Here is a 17,469-nt window from a genome sequence, read left to right as displayed (position 1 = left end):
CGAATCCCGGTCGATCGCTGAATTAACGCCAGGGGGGTTGACTCAGCCTGTCATCCTTCCGAGGTCGGCTAATTGAGTACCAGTTCACTGGTAATTCCCTGCTTGTCGTAAAAGGCGACAAACAGGGTTGGCGGCAGGAAGGGCATCCGGCCGTAAAACATTGCTTCAAAAAGGGGACCAAAAAAAACAACAACAACCACGGTGCCCGAAAAAGGCCAACCCCCGCTTTGCGGGGAAAAATGGCCTCTAAACGGTGATATTCCACATCTGAGCACATTCTGAGATCGATACAACTAATGATGTGAAGGAAACCACTCACTTAACTTGGAAAAACAACATCTTAGCTAGATCCGGCATTTAAATACAATGATGTCATTAATAATACAACTTTTCTTCAAACTTTAATATGCATCCATTTTAATTTGTGTATAGCACATATAAAGCTAGTCCTACAAAACAGTAAACTCAAGTCATTAGCAGTTAAGCAAGCACATTTGAAAAAAGTAAAAATGAAAGATGAATAAACACTTCTCAAATTAAATGTCGGAACCAATATCAGAAGTCCCTGTACATTTGTTGACTCACCTTGTCTCTGCAGAGACTGTCAATGAGTGGATCGGCCTCCTCCATGCGTCCATACATTATCATAGCTATGCCAACAGCTAGACCACGTAGAATTTTTTCATGCTGAGTCTCCTGCGCGTAAGCCACCATGTCCTCAATAACAGATGCAGAACGAGAGCCCAGCATAACAAGCCCCATGGCCAATCCAGCAGCTTCACCTGCAGTGATACACAAGGACTCAGGTCAGGTAAGGCACCATGCTATTAAGAAAGCGCTTGAGCGATGTTAAATATGCGCCCAAATATACCAAGAAAATGTCATAACACAATCCATAGCCACAGTACATGCACATGGTAAAATAAAAAATAAAAATAAAAAACACCTCCAATGACTTAGTGTTAAAATGTCAAAATTCACACCAAGCAGGATGAATGCAAAGGCCAAGATGAGCTATTGGAAGGGAGTTTCAGTGAAACTCATGCTAATGCTGAAGAGTGGCCTCTTACCGGTGACAGCATCATCCTGGTACAAGTTAAATTTCAGCTGCTCATATACATCTTGCCGGGCAGAGCCCATAGCAGCAAGGCCCAGGCCAAGGCAGCCTCCATGGCGGACAATCTGTGTGCAGGGTGGAGGACAAGGAGGGAGTATGAGAGAGGAAGAGGAGAGAGAGTAGGTAAAAGCAGCAATTGTAAAAGTGTTGGAGCTCCATTTGACTCGTACATTATTGTTTATCCCCCACCTCTCCGACAAGGTCGGAGATAGGGGACATTAAAATGAGCTCATTCCAACCAACTGATCATCTGTGCAGGTACTGTTGTGTACGCGATATTTCAAAAACCGTCGAACATTTAGCTTTCATATTGCAGATATATATTCCTCATGACATCATCTCAACCTGATTACATCATGGCGGTGATTGGTTGAATTATGTTGACATCGCAACCATATCGGTAACCTGGCTTGTGTATGTGATATTTAAAAAAAAAACATGAAAAATTCAGCTTTCATCTTGTACAGATATATTCCTCATACCACCCAAAAGGCAGGGGACCTAGAGTATCAGCTCCTAGTGTCAATTGGGTTTGGGGGGAAGGTGAGATGGGAGCAGGGAAGGGGAGGAATAGTGGAAATGCTAAACCACAGAAAAACAGAGGAAGATGGAAAGAACTCTCCAAAGCAACTTTCCCTAAGAGTTGGTGTGCAAACACAGCCATTTAAGAATCAGTCTTGACACATGTTTATGCCATCAAGCTTCAGCACCAAAACAATATCACCTGACAATACAGAGCTTACAATGCAACATGTAAAACACATGGAAATACGTACTATGTACGGTACCAGGAAGCAAAGCAAGATGGGACGCCTTATTTGCATATACACTGCCTTCAGAAAGTATTCACACCCCTTGACTTTTTTCACATTTTGTTGTGTTACAGCCTGAATTTAATACGACTTAAACTGAGATTCTTCCTCAATGATCGACACATAATACTCCATAAGACCAAAGTGGCATTGTTCTTTTTAGAAATCTTTACAAATAAATTAAAAATGAAATACAGAATATATCTAATTAACATAAGTAGTCAACCCCCTGAATCAAAACTTCGTATAAGCACCTTTGGCAGCGATTACAGCTTCGAGTCTTCTTGGGTATGTCAGTATCAGCTTTGCATATCTGGATTTGGGAAAATTCTCCCATTCGTCCTTGCAGATATGCTCAAGCTCTGTCAAGTTGGATGCATAGCATCGGTGAACAGCGATCTTCAAGTTTTTCCACAGATTCTCAATGGGATTAAAGTCTGGGCTTTGGCTAGGCCACTCAAGGACATTCACGTTATTGTTCTGAAGCGATTCCAGTGTTGCTTTGGCTGTATGCTTGTGGTCATTGTCCTGTTGGAATGTAAATCTTCGCTGCAGTCTAGGATCTTTTGCACTGTGAAGCAGGTTCTTCTCAAGGATTTGCCTGTATTTGGCTCCATTAATTGTTCCCTCCATATCCCTGGTGTTGGGCTAGCGGCTAGGGTGCCGGCTTAGGATCCTAGGATCCTGGATTCGAATCCCGGTCGATCGCTGAATTAACGCCAGGGGGGTTGACTCAGCCTGTCATCCTTCCGAGGTCGGCTAATTGAGTACCAGTTCACTGGTAGTTCCCTGTGTGTCGTAAAAGGCGGCAAAAAGGGTTGGTGTCAGGAAGGGCATCCGGCCGTAAAACATTGCTTCAAAAAGGGGACCAAAAAAACAACAACAACCATGGTTCCCGAAAAAGGCCAACCCCCGCTTGTGGGGAAAAATGGCCTCTAAAGGTGGTAATTGTTCCCTCCATCTTTACAAGTCTCCCAGTCCCTGCCACTGAAAACCACTCCCATAGCATGTTGCTGCCACCACCATGCTTCACGATAGGGATGGTGTTAGATGGGTAATGAGCTGTGCTCAGTTTCCGCCAGACGTAGTGTTTTGCATTCAGTCCAAAGAGTTAAATTTCCATCTCATCATACCACAGAATCTTTTGCCTCATGCTATCAGAGTCTTTCACGTGCCTTTTTGGATACTACAGGCATGCTGTCATGTGCCTTTTTCTCAGGAGTGGCTGCTGTCTGGCCACTCTCCCATAAATCCTGGATTTGTGAAATGCTGTAGAGACTGTTGTCCTTCCAGTAGGTTTTCCCATCTCAGCCAAGGAACTTTGTAGTTCTGTCAAAGTGGTCATTGGGTTATTTGTCACCTCTTTGACAAAGGTATTTATTGCCAGGTTGCTCAGCGTGGTCGGATGGCCAGCTCTAGGAAGAGTCTGGGTAGTTCCATATTCTTTCCATTTCCTAATGATGGAGCTCACTGTGCTCTTGAGAGCTTTCAACACTCTTAGAAATTATTTTATACCCTTCCGCTGATCTATCCCTCCTCACAATTACATCTGGGAGTTCTATGGACAGTCCCTTGGATTTCATGTTTGAGTTTCTGCTCTGACACGCACTGTCAAATGTGGGACCTTATATAGAAAGGTGCGTTTCTTCTTCATCATGACCAATCAATTAAATTAGCCACAGGTGGACTCCAATTAAGTTGTAGAGACATCTCAAGGATGATCCAAGGAAATTGGATGCATCTGAGCTCAATTTGCAGTGTCATAGCAAAAGGGTTGAATACTTGTTGACTCAAGACATTCCAACTTCATTTTTACCTTCGCCAGAGGAAAGGGTATTGCATTTGAGTCTGTTTGTGTCTTTGTTTATCCGCACAGAATAAATATGATTTTCTCTGCAACCGTTGGTCCAATTGACAGGAAATATTCACCATAGGTGCAACTCCTCCTGTAGATTTTTTAAATTACAATTATGACATCATATGTCATGTGGTAAAGGCGACATCTTGGAAAAACCGAAAAAATTTGCACCTCTATTTCTCTGAAAGCGCTGCATAGAAAAAATTGAGACATTACTCATTGTAAAGAACTCTCCATGGGGAATAACATATGTTAATGATGATGTCATAGGTAACTCCATTATGACATTATAATTCGACAAGTGCAAAACTTCATCCGATCAAGATGAAATTTCTTGAGCGTCATCTATAGATAAATTGGTGGAGAAAAAAAAAAATAATGATGATGTCATCGGTCATGTGGTTCACCCATCCTATTTGTTTTAACACAAAAGCCTTAAAAACCACTAAAAACACGTCCTGGCGAGGGTCTGCAATCTCCGATTGCTCTTTCTTGTTAATTGGTATGTAAATTTTTTGATAAAAAAACATTTATGATGTTTGACATTTAGGGTATTATGTGTAGATCAGTGACAAAAAACATCTCAATTTAATCCATTTTAAATTCAGTCTGTACCACAACAAAATGTGAAAAAGTCTAGGGATGTGAATACTTTCTGAAAGTACTGTATCAAATCATCATCAGTGGCATCACTGTTTACATCCAATTGGACTAATTCATCAAAAGATAGACAAAGATGTGTTAAAAAGGAAGGTGTGAAACACCCATCCAGTAACAAACGGAATATATTAAATGGTCAGCTCATATTACATTATTAGCATCTCCAATGAAGAGACCAAAGTGCAAGGGTCTGTTGCTCTCATAATCGCAGACAGATCGGTGGCATATCCATTTTTACTGCCTCTCCTCCAGTCTATTTCCCTCTGCTCTCAGCCCTGTCACCATCACAAGCCCCTCCAAGAAGAAACATGTCCTTCCAATAACATCCTATTGCTCAAACTACAGAAATCCAGGCATTTTTATTAATTCTCACACACAAGTTATTGCAAAACTTTCCTTTTTTTGCAAAACAAAAACTTTCCCAAATAGCTACTTTAAAAATAGGTAGAAAGAAAGCACTTTTGTGATTATGTGACAATAAGGAGGAAGGTGAATCAAAATCGAAATAAATGCCCACCAGGCACCAATAATCACCACCCAAAATAAATAAATAATTGGAAAGATGAACAACAAAAGAATATTAAATGCAAATAAACACAATGGTCCCATAAATATTCATTTATTTGTTTCCCCTCAAAGGCAAATTTAGCACAACAGTCGGGGTACAGACATACATCACTAGTAGCATTCTTGAGTTGTCCGAGCAAGTACTCTGTAATGGCAGCACCGTGGTTCACGTGGATAAGACCCAGAGCATACAGGCCTCCACCCTCTTGGTAAGCTGAGCCAGGTGACGTATCTTTGGGCAGGTATGTAGCCATGAGCTGCAGCGCTTCCTTCTCATGGCCCTTGGACAAAAAATACATGGGAATGAAAAAAAAAAAAAAAGTGAATGCAATCGATCAAAATTTGTACATAAAAAAACTATCAAATCTGCCATAATGGTACTGCCAAATTATTTTAAATATACAGTCGGACCCCGCTATTCGCGGTCCCCGCTGTTCGAGGTTGATAAATTGTGACCTGCTTCTCTATTCGTGGCCATGTGTCCTGCGAATTTGCGGTTTTACGCGGGTGCAAAAATAATAATTTTCAAGAGCCGTGAGCATGACAGTTATAAAACCTATCTTTCACCAGCCACGCACAAAGCAGCTGAACAAAGCAGCTAATCGTGGACATGTGTCCCGTGAATTTGCGGTTTTATGCGGGTGCGAAAATAATAATTTTACCTCTCATCCACAATACTTTTTAGTAATAAACTAGCAAATAACCCATCGTTAATGCTCCCATAATTACAGACGGATTAATACCTCCCCGATTGTGACTACCACTTTGATCGTAGTGGGGAGGCTTGTGTGCTCCTGTGACCCTTTGGGCTATATTGGCGGGAGCTTTGCTCCTGGTAGGTCTTACCTAGCCAGCCAGGTAAACGGGTAGGAGCCAGACTAAGAGTAGTCACACATTTTCTTGGGGGTAGGAAAACGTCTTTTTTTTTTTTCGCCTGCTATAGTCACCCATACACGAAGATAAACACCCCAAGGGGTGTTTGGATAGGGACAACTAGCAGGGCTAAGCAAGACATGTCAAAGGGCGGAGGAGCTCCCTGTGAGCCAATGGCCATCCATATCCAGTGCCCAACTGTGTCTGCGGAAGTCCTCCTGCAGTCGGGTTACCTTTTTCTAGGAGGTTGGTGGCAGGAGTTGCACTCGGCCACCATAAAAACATGTCATTCTGCAACACGCACAAAGAACACAACTATAAAAAAAACCACTCTGTGGGAGTACCTCCAGTGCAGCTGCCCTTCACAGGGCAGCTCATCAGATGACGGGATTGGGGCAAAGCCTTCGGGACCCCCATTCTTTAATAATAGGAGGAAAAGCATGGGGTAACTTTCCTGGGTTAGGTTGTGGAGGTGTGTGTCGGGGTGGTGCTGAGACGTCGTCCACCAGATGACGGTCTCCTTGGGTTAACCTGAGGCGGTCCCTTCGGGTGGGTGCCTGGAACGTTCTTACTCTAAGGGAGGATGATCACCTGTCTCTGCCTTCATCTGAGCTCCAGCGTTTGAACATCAGTGTTGCAGCACTTTCTGAGGTTCGGAGGCTGGATAGTGGTGAGATCATGGTGGGTGGTTACACCTACTACTGGTATGGTCACTTTGACGGTTACCATGCCCAGGGAGTTGCTATAGCTGTTTCCAATAAGTTGACTCCCATGATAGTCGAGGTAACACCGGTCAACGAGCGTATTATGGGACCGAGGATTAATCACACTTTGGGTGTCATTTCCCTGGTCTCTGTATATGCTCCGACTGAAGAAAGTGATCTCACTGTGAAGGAGGCATTCTACGCCACGCTCGAGTCTGTGGTTGATCAGTGCCCCAGGAGAGATACTCTTGTAGTCTTGGGGGGATTTCAATGCATTACTGGCACTGACAGGGATGGTTATGAGGCATGTGTTGATCCCCATGGATCTGGGACTGTGAACCAGAATAGCACCAAGTTCCTCGGCTTTGCAAGAAGTCAAGGGCTGAGGGTGGCTGGCTCATGGTTTCAGCGCCCACAGCCTCATCGCTGGAATGTGGTATTCCAATGCTGGTGGTGTGGTGAAGGAGATTGACCAAGTGCTCATTGATGGTCGATGGCAGATGCTCCAGAACTGCAGGGTCTACCAGGGTGCTCAGTTCCTCAACACTGACCACAGGCTTGTTCAAGCAACTCTGTAGTTGCAGCTCAAATCCAAGAGAATGCTACCATCGCATCCTCGGCTGGATGTGGGCAAGCTCAACGGGGAGAGGGTAGCTCAGGAGCTTGCAAGCAGATAGAGTGGGGTTTTGGGTGGGGTCTGGGTGCTTTGGGGATCGTGAGGAGTTGTGGAGTTAAACATCAAACATCCTTGATGTTTCCGGTGGCTGTCTTGGAACCCACTGCCAGGCGAAGAATAACTTTGTCTCTCAGGACACGCTTGATACCATCGACCAGAGTCGCAGGGCCAGGCTCGATGGCAGAGCTGAACTGTTCCGGGAGCTGAGGCGTAAAACTGTACGCTCGCTGAGGGCAAACAAGGAGGCCTATGTGCGAGGAATCTGTGAAAGGGTAGAGCATCACTTGTGGACATGTGATTCTCATCCTACTTACAGAGAAATCCGTGCGTTGCGTTCCTCTAAGCCTGTCCCTAGCTGTACTGCAGTTAGAGCAGAGGGTGGTGGCCTCTTGACAGAGGAGTCTGAAGTGAAGGCCCGCTGGGCCGGTTACTTTGAGCAGCTGTACCAGGCTGACCCACCGGCTGTTGAGTTGGATGTCAGGGGTGTTGCGATTCCAAATGCTGATGTCCCCCTCCCCCCCATTAACTATTAACTACCTGCACCTGTGGAAACACAGGTAGGGGTGAACCGGCTGAAAGGGGACAAAGCTCCTGGGATTTGTGGCATCCATGCTGAGCTTCTCAAGGCACTGGTGGAAATGCTGTACTTGAATCGTTGCATGCAGTTCTGTGCTCTTTTTGGGGCACAGGCATTATCCCAACTGAATGGAAGAGGGGCCTTGTGGTCCCCCTCTGGAAAGGGAAGGGTGATCACCAGGACTGCAACAACTACCGAGGGGTGACGCTACTCTCGGTGAGGGGCAAGGTCTTTGCTTGGATCATTCTTGAGAGGGTTCGCCACCATCTGTTCGAGCACCAGCGACCAGAGCAGTCGGGCGTTACACCAAAGAGGTCAACGATTGACTGTATCCTTTTATCTTTGGGCCCTCATCGAATGCAAACGAGATTTTCGCCAGGGGCTGCTTGCAGCCTATGTTGATCTCCGCAAAGCTTTCGATTCGGTGAATGGGGATGCCCTCTGGAGGATATTTGGTCTTTGTGGGGTGCCACCAACGCTGATCAATCCGATCTCTAAACTATACACAAGTACTGAGAGTGCTGTGAGGTATGGCGGCTCCATCTCTGACTTATTTCCAGTTGTTACTGGAGTTCGGCAAGGGTGTGCACTGGCTCCCACACTCTTCAACGCTTGTATGGACTGGATTCTGGGGAGGATGTCAGAGAGGTCAGGCTGCGGTGCATCGTTTGGGAGTGTCAAGATCTCTGATCTTGATTTTGCAGATGATGCAGTCATCTTTGCGGAGACACTGGATATTATTATGGGGGCCGTCTGGGCACTGAATGAGGAGGCGGAGCCGCTGGGACTATGGATTTCCTGGGTCAAAACCAAGATCCAGGCTTTCAATGACATCTTGGATGCTGCTGTCTTGTCTGTGCTTGTTTGTGGTGAAGATGTTGAGGTCACAAAGAGATTCACTTGCCTTGGCAGTGTTATTCATGTCTCCGTATGTTGCGAGCCAGAGGTTGATAGACGTATGGGTCAGGCCTGGGGAGTCATGTATTCACTGGATCATGGGGTGTTGCGCTGTCGGTATCTATGCAGGAGGACGAAAGTCAGAGTCCTTAAGTCCTTGGTGCTTCCAGTCTTGCTCTACAGATGAGACTTGGACCCTTATCAAGGGTCAGAGAATGAGACTTAACTCCTTTGGAACCAAGTCTCTTTGGAGAATCCTTGGCTATTGCTGGTCGGACTTTGTGTCCAACGAGCGGTTGCTGAGAGAGACTCGGATGAGATTTGTTTCCTGTATGGTCTGTGAGCGTCAGCTGCGGCTGTATGGACATGTGGCTCTTTTTCCGGACGCCGATCTAGCTCACCAGATACTCTCAGCAAGGGTTACTCAACATCCAACTCAACAGCCAGTGAGTGGAGGAGGCCAACGGGCCGACCGCATGCCTCATGGTTGCAGCAGGTTGATCGGAATCTCAAGGAGATAGGTATGGGACAGGCATCAGCCTGGGAGATGGCCAGACGGAGTGTTGGTGCTGGCTCAGAATGGTGAAGCGCCAGTTCACAGCACCAGTTCTGGCCCCTGGAGTACCGTCAGAAAGTGGATGCGGCGAAGCGCTGCTTCAGCGCATGCTCCCATACCTGACTTGACCTGACCTGATTAATTCCCCAGAATCGATGTATTTTAGGATGACTTATAATACCCGCTCCTGGAGCGGGCCTGTGCCATACAAAGAGCATGGATAGAATTGGGATCCTCCCCTAACTTGAACTCATGGGACTACAAATTATTTTTCACCATCTAAAACTTTCCCATGCACGCCTCGAGTACAACCACCAGTTTTCAACTCATTCCGTCTAGCAGTTCAGGAGTGCATGGACGGCAAATAAACACGCAGACAGACAAACAGACACTTCTGGAATTATAGTGCGATTCTTTAAAAAAGAAGGGTAATTAAATATTGTACTAATTTAAGTTATGAACTAACGATTCACAATAATTATTATTTATCATATTTACCTCCGCTACCAAAGGTGTACGGAGGTTATGTTTTCACCCCTGTCTGTCTGTCTGTTTGTCCATTTGTGAACAAAATATCTCAAAAGGTTGTGGACGGATTCGGACGAAATTTGGCAGGATTCGGATATGAGAATTCTTTTAATTTTTTTCAGTGATTCTTTACCATTGGGAGATAGGGACAAAAACGATACATAGCAGGATATCTCAAAAAGTTATGGATGGATTTGGACGAAACTTGTTGTGTGTATGAGAAGGAAGAATCGATTCAATTTTGGTGAAGATACGGATCTGCATCCAGATCCGGATCGTATAATTTTTTAAGTGATTCTTCACCATTGTAGTGTAGCAGCATAGCAAACCTGTTGTGCATTTTGTGATACAAGCACCAAATTTGGCACAAATGTACATTAATATGTTGCGAACATTTTCAGATATTGGGCCACTTGAAATTCCGTAATTTTTTTTTTCAAATTTTTCCAAATTTCGTAATTTCAAATTTTTCGGGTGACACCGTCACAATTTCGGTCTTCGAGGCCGGCCGATATAGTGGGGCGGCTTAGCCCAAATATTCAAAAGAATTGTGCATTTTGTGATACAAGCACCAAATTTGGCACAAATGTACATTAATATGTTGCGAACATTGTGTGGTCAGCAATGAAGACGAGAGTCTGAATTACATGTATGCAAAAGACCTTGTGAACCAGTGAAGCAAATACACGGGTAAGCATGAATTAAATCTAGGGCATGATATAATTTCCATGATGTTTACCTCTACACTCAATGGTGGAAGGAGGTAATGTTTTGATCCCAGCTTGTCTGTATGTCTGTTTGTCTGTTAGTCCACAAAATTCCAGACAAAGCTTGTAGTAGTGGTAGTTGTAGTGGTAGTGGTGATAACAGAAATTGTTATATAGAACTGAACTTATATTATTATTATATGCAGAAAATAACTTCATTTCTATATGCCCTGCAGTGGACAGGTTAATTGGTTTATGCACTGAAGGGGTCACCCTGGTGTGCACTGCTGTGTTCTGCCTCACTGAGTTGTTCAGGTATGATGTACTCAGCACAAGCTTCCGGTCAGCCCGGAGGTGGGGGTGCGGGGCCTGTCACTGAACGTCAAAACAAACGGCCTGCCGGGGCCGCCCAAAAGTCGGGCGTGAGGGGCGCGTCCACTAATGGAACGCCTCTCGCTTCCCAGATCGAGGGCCACGTGGTCAGGAGAACCTCGTCCCTTCCGGTCACACTTTGCCTATCGGCCGGCCTCGAAGACCGAAATTGTGACGGTGTCACCCGAAAAATTTGAAATTACGAAATTTGAAAAAAATTGAAAAAAAAAATTACGGAATTTCAAGTGGCCCAATATCTGAAAATGTTCGCAACATATTAATGTACATTTGTGCCAAATTTGGTGCTTGTATCACAAAATGCACAATTCTTTTGAATATTTGGGCTAAGCCACCCCACTATTGGGAGATAGGGCCAAAAACGATACATACCAGGATATCTCAAAAAGTTGTGGACGGATGATTTTGACTAAATGTGATTCGGTTTTGTGATTTTCTGATCTACTCTAGGATACAAATGTAAACTGTTCACTTGGCGGAGATATGCTCTCTACTGAGTGCCAATCTAGTCTTCTTCTTCAATGTACAAAATATTCCCACATCTTGTGGGGTCAGCCATGAATCTTTTTTGGCCAAACTCTTTCACAAATGAGCTGGCAAAGCCTAACACCAATTGAAGGTGGCAGTAATTTACAATGTACTCCAGGATGATGGCAATAACGCACCTACTCTTTGGGATAAATACTGTGGAATCTTTTAGATCCACAAAATACCAGTGCTGGAAGGTCCTCAAGCTTACCACCATTTCAATGGAAGGCACACATATGAATGCAACCCCCTGCATGTGAAACACCATGGTGAATGTTTATAGCCGAATTAAGATTCGAACCTTGACTAGATAACACAGAGGCATCTGCGAACACCACTAAGTTATATTGCCAGCCCTCTTAATAATTATTATTAAAAGCAAAAATGAGCCTATTATAAAATTATGTAAAATGATAATCTGGTTTCAATCTAAACCAAAGCCACTTGAAGTTTATATTGTTGTGGAAATTACTACGAGGGGTTAATATTGGTGAGTATAGTTTAGGCAGGTCCTTCCTAAATGTCTTAGAGTAAGCGTAAAGTAAGTAATGGTAATATTAGATATGCGTTGTTATATATGTAATAGATAGAGGACGTCGACCCCTCATAATGTCTGTGTCCAAAGATGTGAGCCTATATTTTATGTTCTCGTCTTCATAAATCTGTCTATGTCTCTTTTAAGTGGTCACTAGACCGTCGGCACGAGATTTGGTGGGAGACGTTGGCTCGATGGCTGTAGCAGCCAGCCGAGTCACCAGAGCGGTGAGTGGACGGGCGGAGGTTAGAAGAGTCGTCCAGAAGCCGACTGTGGGAAGATGCGCTTCTTTGCCGCTCCTGTTCGGCCAGAGCCATGCCCCACCTACGCCAGAGCCAAGCCCTCTCCTAATGGGCCTAGAGTCACAATTAAAGGTGGCTGTTCTCCCTAACTGAGCAAGCTGGAACCATGCCTTCAAGTCCTGCAGTATTCTGCTGGAATGAATGAATGAATGATCGTTTAAAGGCCATTTTCCCCGCTAGAGCAGGGGTTAGCCTTGCAGGCCCCATGTCAATCATGGTTCCCTGTTTGAGGCAATGTTTTTATGGCCGGATGCCCTTCCTGACGCCAACCCTTGGTCACGCTCTTAGGATGCGCATTGCGCAGGGATACGGTGTACCTATTCTAAATCGGGGTACACACCGTGATCATTCATCCCAGCAAGCTGGTACTCAATTTGCCGACCTCGGAAGGATGACAGGCTGAGTCAACCCCCCTGGCGTTAATTCAGCAATCGACCGGGATTCGAACCCAGGATCCTAGGAGCCCAAGCCGGCACCCTAACCGCTAAGCCAACACCAGGTATTCTGCTGGGAGTACACTTATTTCTTCTGTCCTGTGGATGCTCTTTGTCTGCTCAACCATGATGTGAATGTGGGCCTGGTTAAGACATTAGAAAATTAAGGATTCCCGTTTGTCGCTGGTTTCATGGGTAATGGGTTCAGGAGTTATTTTGTTACTCATTTTTATTTCTTCTTTTATTCCCGCCCCAGTGTCCCATACTTCGTTATTAAATCTACTTGGTCTCAGGGGTGAAATTGGGTCATGGTGATCATTCTGGTAATTAGGAAAGCCCACCGAGGGTTAATTGGATATAGCTATTAACGTTGCAAATTCAAACCGTATGGTGTGTCTTATCGACTCGCTTGACCATTAATTACAAATGAGGTATGCGGTACCAATTAGCGTAACACTTGACAGATTTGACTGTCCCACAGGAAAGGTAGCGTCAAAAGGCCTGTAATCCAAATCTGTATGGCTGGCCACATTAAAGCGAGCTATGGTGGCATTGAAGTGACCAGTCAGGTCATGGTACCGGACAACTGGAATGAATCTGCACGGCTACAACAATATGAAACACATTACAATGAACTATGAAGTTTGAATTTTGAGAGGAAAGTTCTCACATCACCAATTTTAAAAATTTGCATCCTGCAAACTGACAGAAAATGGCTCATTTTGTTCAAAATTAATATGCACATCACAAAATACAGCAAGAGGGACAATGGCAATCAATTCAAACGTTAAATATTTTAGCACCCAATTTTAATGATGCATTCCTAACGTTCATGCAATCAAAACTCTATTTTCACACTCAAAATGCCTCTTACAATGAACTGCAATAAATCAATCACATCCAAAGAAGAAGGACTTTGCAGGTCCTTGGCTGGGTACCTTGTGAATAACGCCCAGACTTGCCGTTGCTGTAAACTTGGCCCAGTTTGTGGCTCGAGCCAGCCACTCAAGGTTATCACTGCATAGGATTAAAAAAAGAATTATTATATTTCCAAATCATGTGAAAATAACAATAGCTAACAAATTTAGATGTTGAAGGAAGCAATTGGTATGCCAGAGTTGGGTTCATCAAAACAAATCCTGATATTTATTTTAAAATCCATACTGAAAGGTCTCCTCGGTCTAATGGTCCCATCTCAGGAACATGGCCATGCAATACACTTTGAAAGCACACAAATCTCTGGCATACTTTGTCATTTTGGGAACGCTAAGGGAGAAAGCAAATACGCAAAATAAAGAATGACGTTTTATTCGTCCACTCAAAACAGACTGGCAAGCTACTCAAAACGACAAAGCAGTGGCTGTGGGGCAGAGATAGGGTAATAAAGGTTGTAATATAAATCCTGCCACTGCACCACCATTTTGGCACAACATCGGCACACAACGATTAATGCTTGTTAATCCAATTTAGAGATTCCCGACACAAGCACATTTTACAGAACAGAGATTCAATAGTGACTTGATGGCAAACAAAGAAACCAAATAGAACAGCACTCAGTCGAGAGCATGCCTCTGCCAGGTGAACAGTTTACGTTTTTGAACATTTTACTCATAGTGGGGCAACTTAGCATAACAATTGTGCATTTTGTGAGGAAAGCACCAAATTTGGCACACTAGTAGACTATCATATTATGAAAAGATCTGGATATTGGGCCATCTCAGATTCAGAGATTTGATTTTTGCAAGATTTTGATTAGATTGGGATCGAAGAGAACACCTTCTTCGTCTTCTGTACAGTGAAGTTGCCAGCCCTGAATTCTCTGGCTACATCTGGGTGCTTCATTGGGAGTGCAACCATGTCCCTCATGTGAACAGGGACCCCCACCTGGCATAGTGTGTGTGTGGTCTAAGGCATGGAATCATGGGACCAGTTCCGTCAGGGCATCAAGGTACATCGTGAATGAAGCCTGCCGCAGAGAATGCACATAGACCAGTACCAACATCTCTAGTTCCAGCACAGTTGCCCAGTACTGAAAGTTGGGAATGTCTTCTCCTCTCTGGTGACACCAGTATTCGAACTCAGGCAGGTCTTCTGCATCATCAGCATATGTCAAACAGTGGCGTTCATACGCACGGTGTTGCAGGATGTGCAGTGCCGCTGCAGTGATTTGATGAGCTCTTCTTGTGCGGGTGACGTGGGCAGCTCGCAGGAAGGAGTCGGCCGTCCCTGGCGTTGCAATCTCAGCTTGCAAATCTGCAAAATCTGCAAATCTTGCAAAAATCTAATCTCTGAATCTGAGATGGCCCATATATCCAGATCTTTTCATAATATGATAGTCTACTAGTGTGCCAAATTTGGTGCTTTCCTCACAAAATGCACAATTGTTATGCTATATTTAGCTTAGCTGCCGGACTATCAGTTCAACATACTCTAGAACATTTTTGTATCCCACTAATAGGTTGTATCTGGATCCAGACCTGAACCAAAATATAATCAACTTGTTCTTGTCACCTAACCAATTTATGCACATAGTTTTGTCATAACTCATCCATGTCAGACCTCTTCTATAACATTTTGAGACATCCTGCTATTTATCGTTTTGGGCCCTATCTCTCAATGATGAAGAATCACTTAAATTATTCAATCTAGATACCAAAATTCTTCACCAAAATTGAATCTATTCTTCCTTGTGACACACACAACCTCTCCACCAAGTTTTGTCCAAATCAGTCCACAACTTTTTGAGACATTATGCGATATCATTTTTGGCCCCATCTCCCAATGGTGAAGAATCACTTGAAAATTAAATAACTCTCGTATCCGAATCCATATGCAGATCTTCACCAAAAACGAATCGATTGGTCCTTGTCGCATGCCCAACCAGTCCACCAAGTTTCGTCCAAATCCATCCACAACTTTGAGATATCCTGCTATTTATCGTTTTTGGCCCCATCTCCAAGTGGTGAAGGATCACTTAAAAATTATACTAGCCAGATCCGAATCTAGATCTACACCAAAATCTAATCATTTCGTCCGTGTCACATACACTAACTACCTCTCTGGCAAATTTCGTCCGAATCAGTCCACAACTTTTTGAGATATCTTGTTCATAGACAAACAAACAAACAAACAAACAAACTAGAAATCGGTCAGAGACCGAGGACTTGCCGGAATTAAAAATATGGCGGCCGAACCACGCGACCGATGACGTCATCATTATTTTTTTTCTCCACCAGTTTATGGTTTCTCCACATGGCGCTCAAGAAATTGCATCTTGATTGGATGAAGTTTTGTACTTGTCGAATTATCGAATTATGACGTAATAATGGAGGCCTTGGGCCGAGAGAGTTAAAAATTGGGCAGTCTATTCCAGGTCAAGACAAATATGTGTGTAAAGTATGGCGATTCTATGTGCAACGATGTAGACGTAGTACTGCGCACAGACAAACAGACAGACAGACAGACAAACCAACCAACCAACATACTTGCCGGAATCTTTTCCGGCAAGTAACAAATGAAAATTCACTCAGAGTGACACTTGGCAAAAGAGAACAAAGTAGAATGGCACTCAGTGGAGCATCCTTTTGACCTCACAAAAGATTTGTGGTTGAATTATATGACCTGATACGCAAATCACCTTCAAATTTTGAGTTAATCGGATGAAAATTTCAATATGTTCAGCCTGAACAATTGGTAATGACATCAGACGTAATCACATCACACTGTGATGTGACCAGATTCTCAGTTCTGATTGGAATACATTTGAGGGGACATACATACATACAGACGGACAAACACTGTTGTAGATGGCTTTGCCTGATAGGCCACACCATAAAAATTTTTTGCCAAGTAACAAACAGAGACACACAGACAGACAGACAGAGGTGAAAACATAACCACCTTTGGTGGCGTAGGTAAAAAGAAAGAAAAGGGGAGAGGAATGAATACCATGTGCTCAGAATTGTCACTGAGACTCAACAATCGGGCAAAGACATCTCAGTAAAAGAAAAGATTCATTGGTAATAAAGATTTGTGGAATTTCAACCTTGCAGACAGATTCTCTTGTCATTGCACAGGGCAAACGGCACATAATGTACCAATTCCATAGTTATAACAGGCCCATCGGCCCACGCATGCTACTTTATGTATCAACAAAACAAGGTCATGTGATAAATGCTGCCAAAGTCAGCCGAAAATCTGACCGATCAGGCTGAAGGTATCGTTATTCTCTCATTTTAATTACGATATGGCCAAAACCCACCGCAAGAACTGGTCACTTGTGGTGCCGCAGTGCATGAAAGAGTTGGCAATGACCGTCGCAGTGTGGCACACTGAGTTTCGCACTGCGTCCTGCAGAGCAGACCACACAAATCACCACACAAGCAACTGCTACACAAAGCGACCCACAGGTATTCAATTGATCCATGAGAATAAATTAATTCGCTCAACCATGTCAAAATATTGTCAACATCTAGGAGGCATTTTAAACCAACAACAACAACAGGCCATTTTCCCTCTCTAAACTATACACAAGTACCTCCATTTTGCATACCTCCATTTTGCCATATTTTTTGCATCTCCCCTTGTTAAACCCCCTTATCCGCATTTCTTCTTCCACCACCTTTAGCCAAGTCTTTCTCGGTCTTCCTCGTCCTCTACTTCCTTCTACATTCATTTCCATCACTCTTCTCAACCAGTCACTTTCATCCTTCCTCAACACATGACCAAACCATCTCAACCTGTTTCTC

At 43.9% G+C, this 17,469-nt stretch overlaps 1 protein-coding gene across 1 annotated transcript in view; it reads right to left on the bottom strand.

The window, feature by feature from the left end:
* Window positions 1–17,469, bottom strand: part of PSMD1 (proteasome 26S subunit, non-ATPase 1) — a 398,075-nt gene that overhangs the window by 279,271 nt on the left and 101,335 nt on the right. The window contains exons 10-14 of the mRNA XM_078784439.1: window positions 16,983–17,071; window positions 13,660–13,738; window positions 5,122–5,295; window positions 1,071–1,182; window positions 586–782 (exon numbers count right to left, since the gene is read on the bottom strand). Of these exons, the coding sequence (XP_078640565.1) occupies window positions 586–782; window positions 1,071–1,182; window positions 5,122–5,295; window positions 13,660–13,738; window positions 16,983–17,071 (651 nt within the window). The remainder of the gene's footprint in view (window positions 1–585; window positions 783–1,070; window positions 1,183–5,121; window positions 5,296–13,659; window positions 13,739–16,982; window positions 17,072–17,469) is intronic.

Source organism: Myxine glutinosa, chromosome 9 (assembly GCF_964187855.1).
Source record: "Myxine glutinosa chromosome 9, kmMyxGlut1.1, whole genome shotgun sequence".
NCBI lineage: Eukaryota > Metazoa > Chordata > Myxini > Myxiniformes > Myxinidae > Myxine > Myxine glutinosa.
This window is presented reverse-complemented; position numbering and strand designations above follow the sequence as displayed.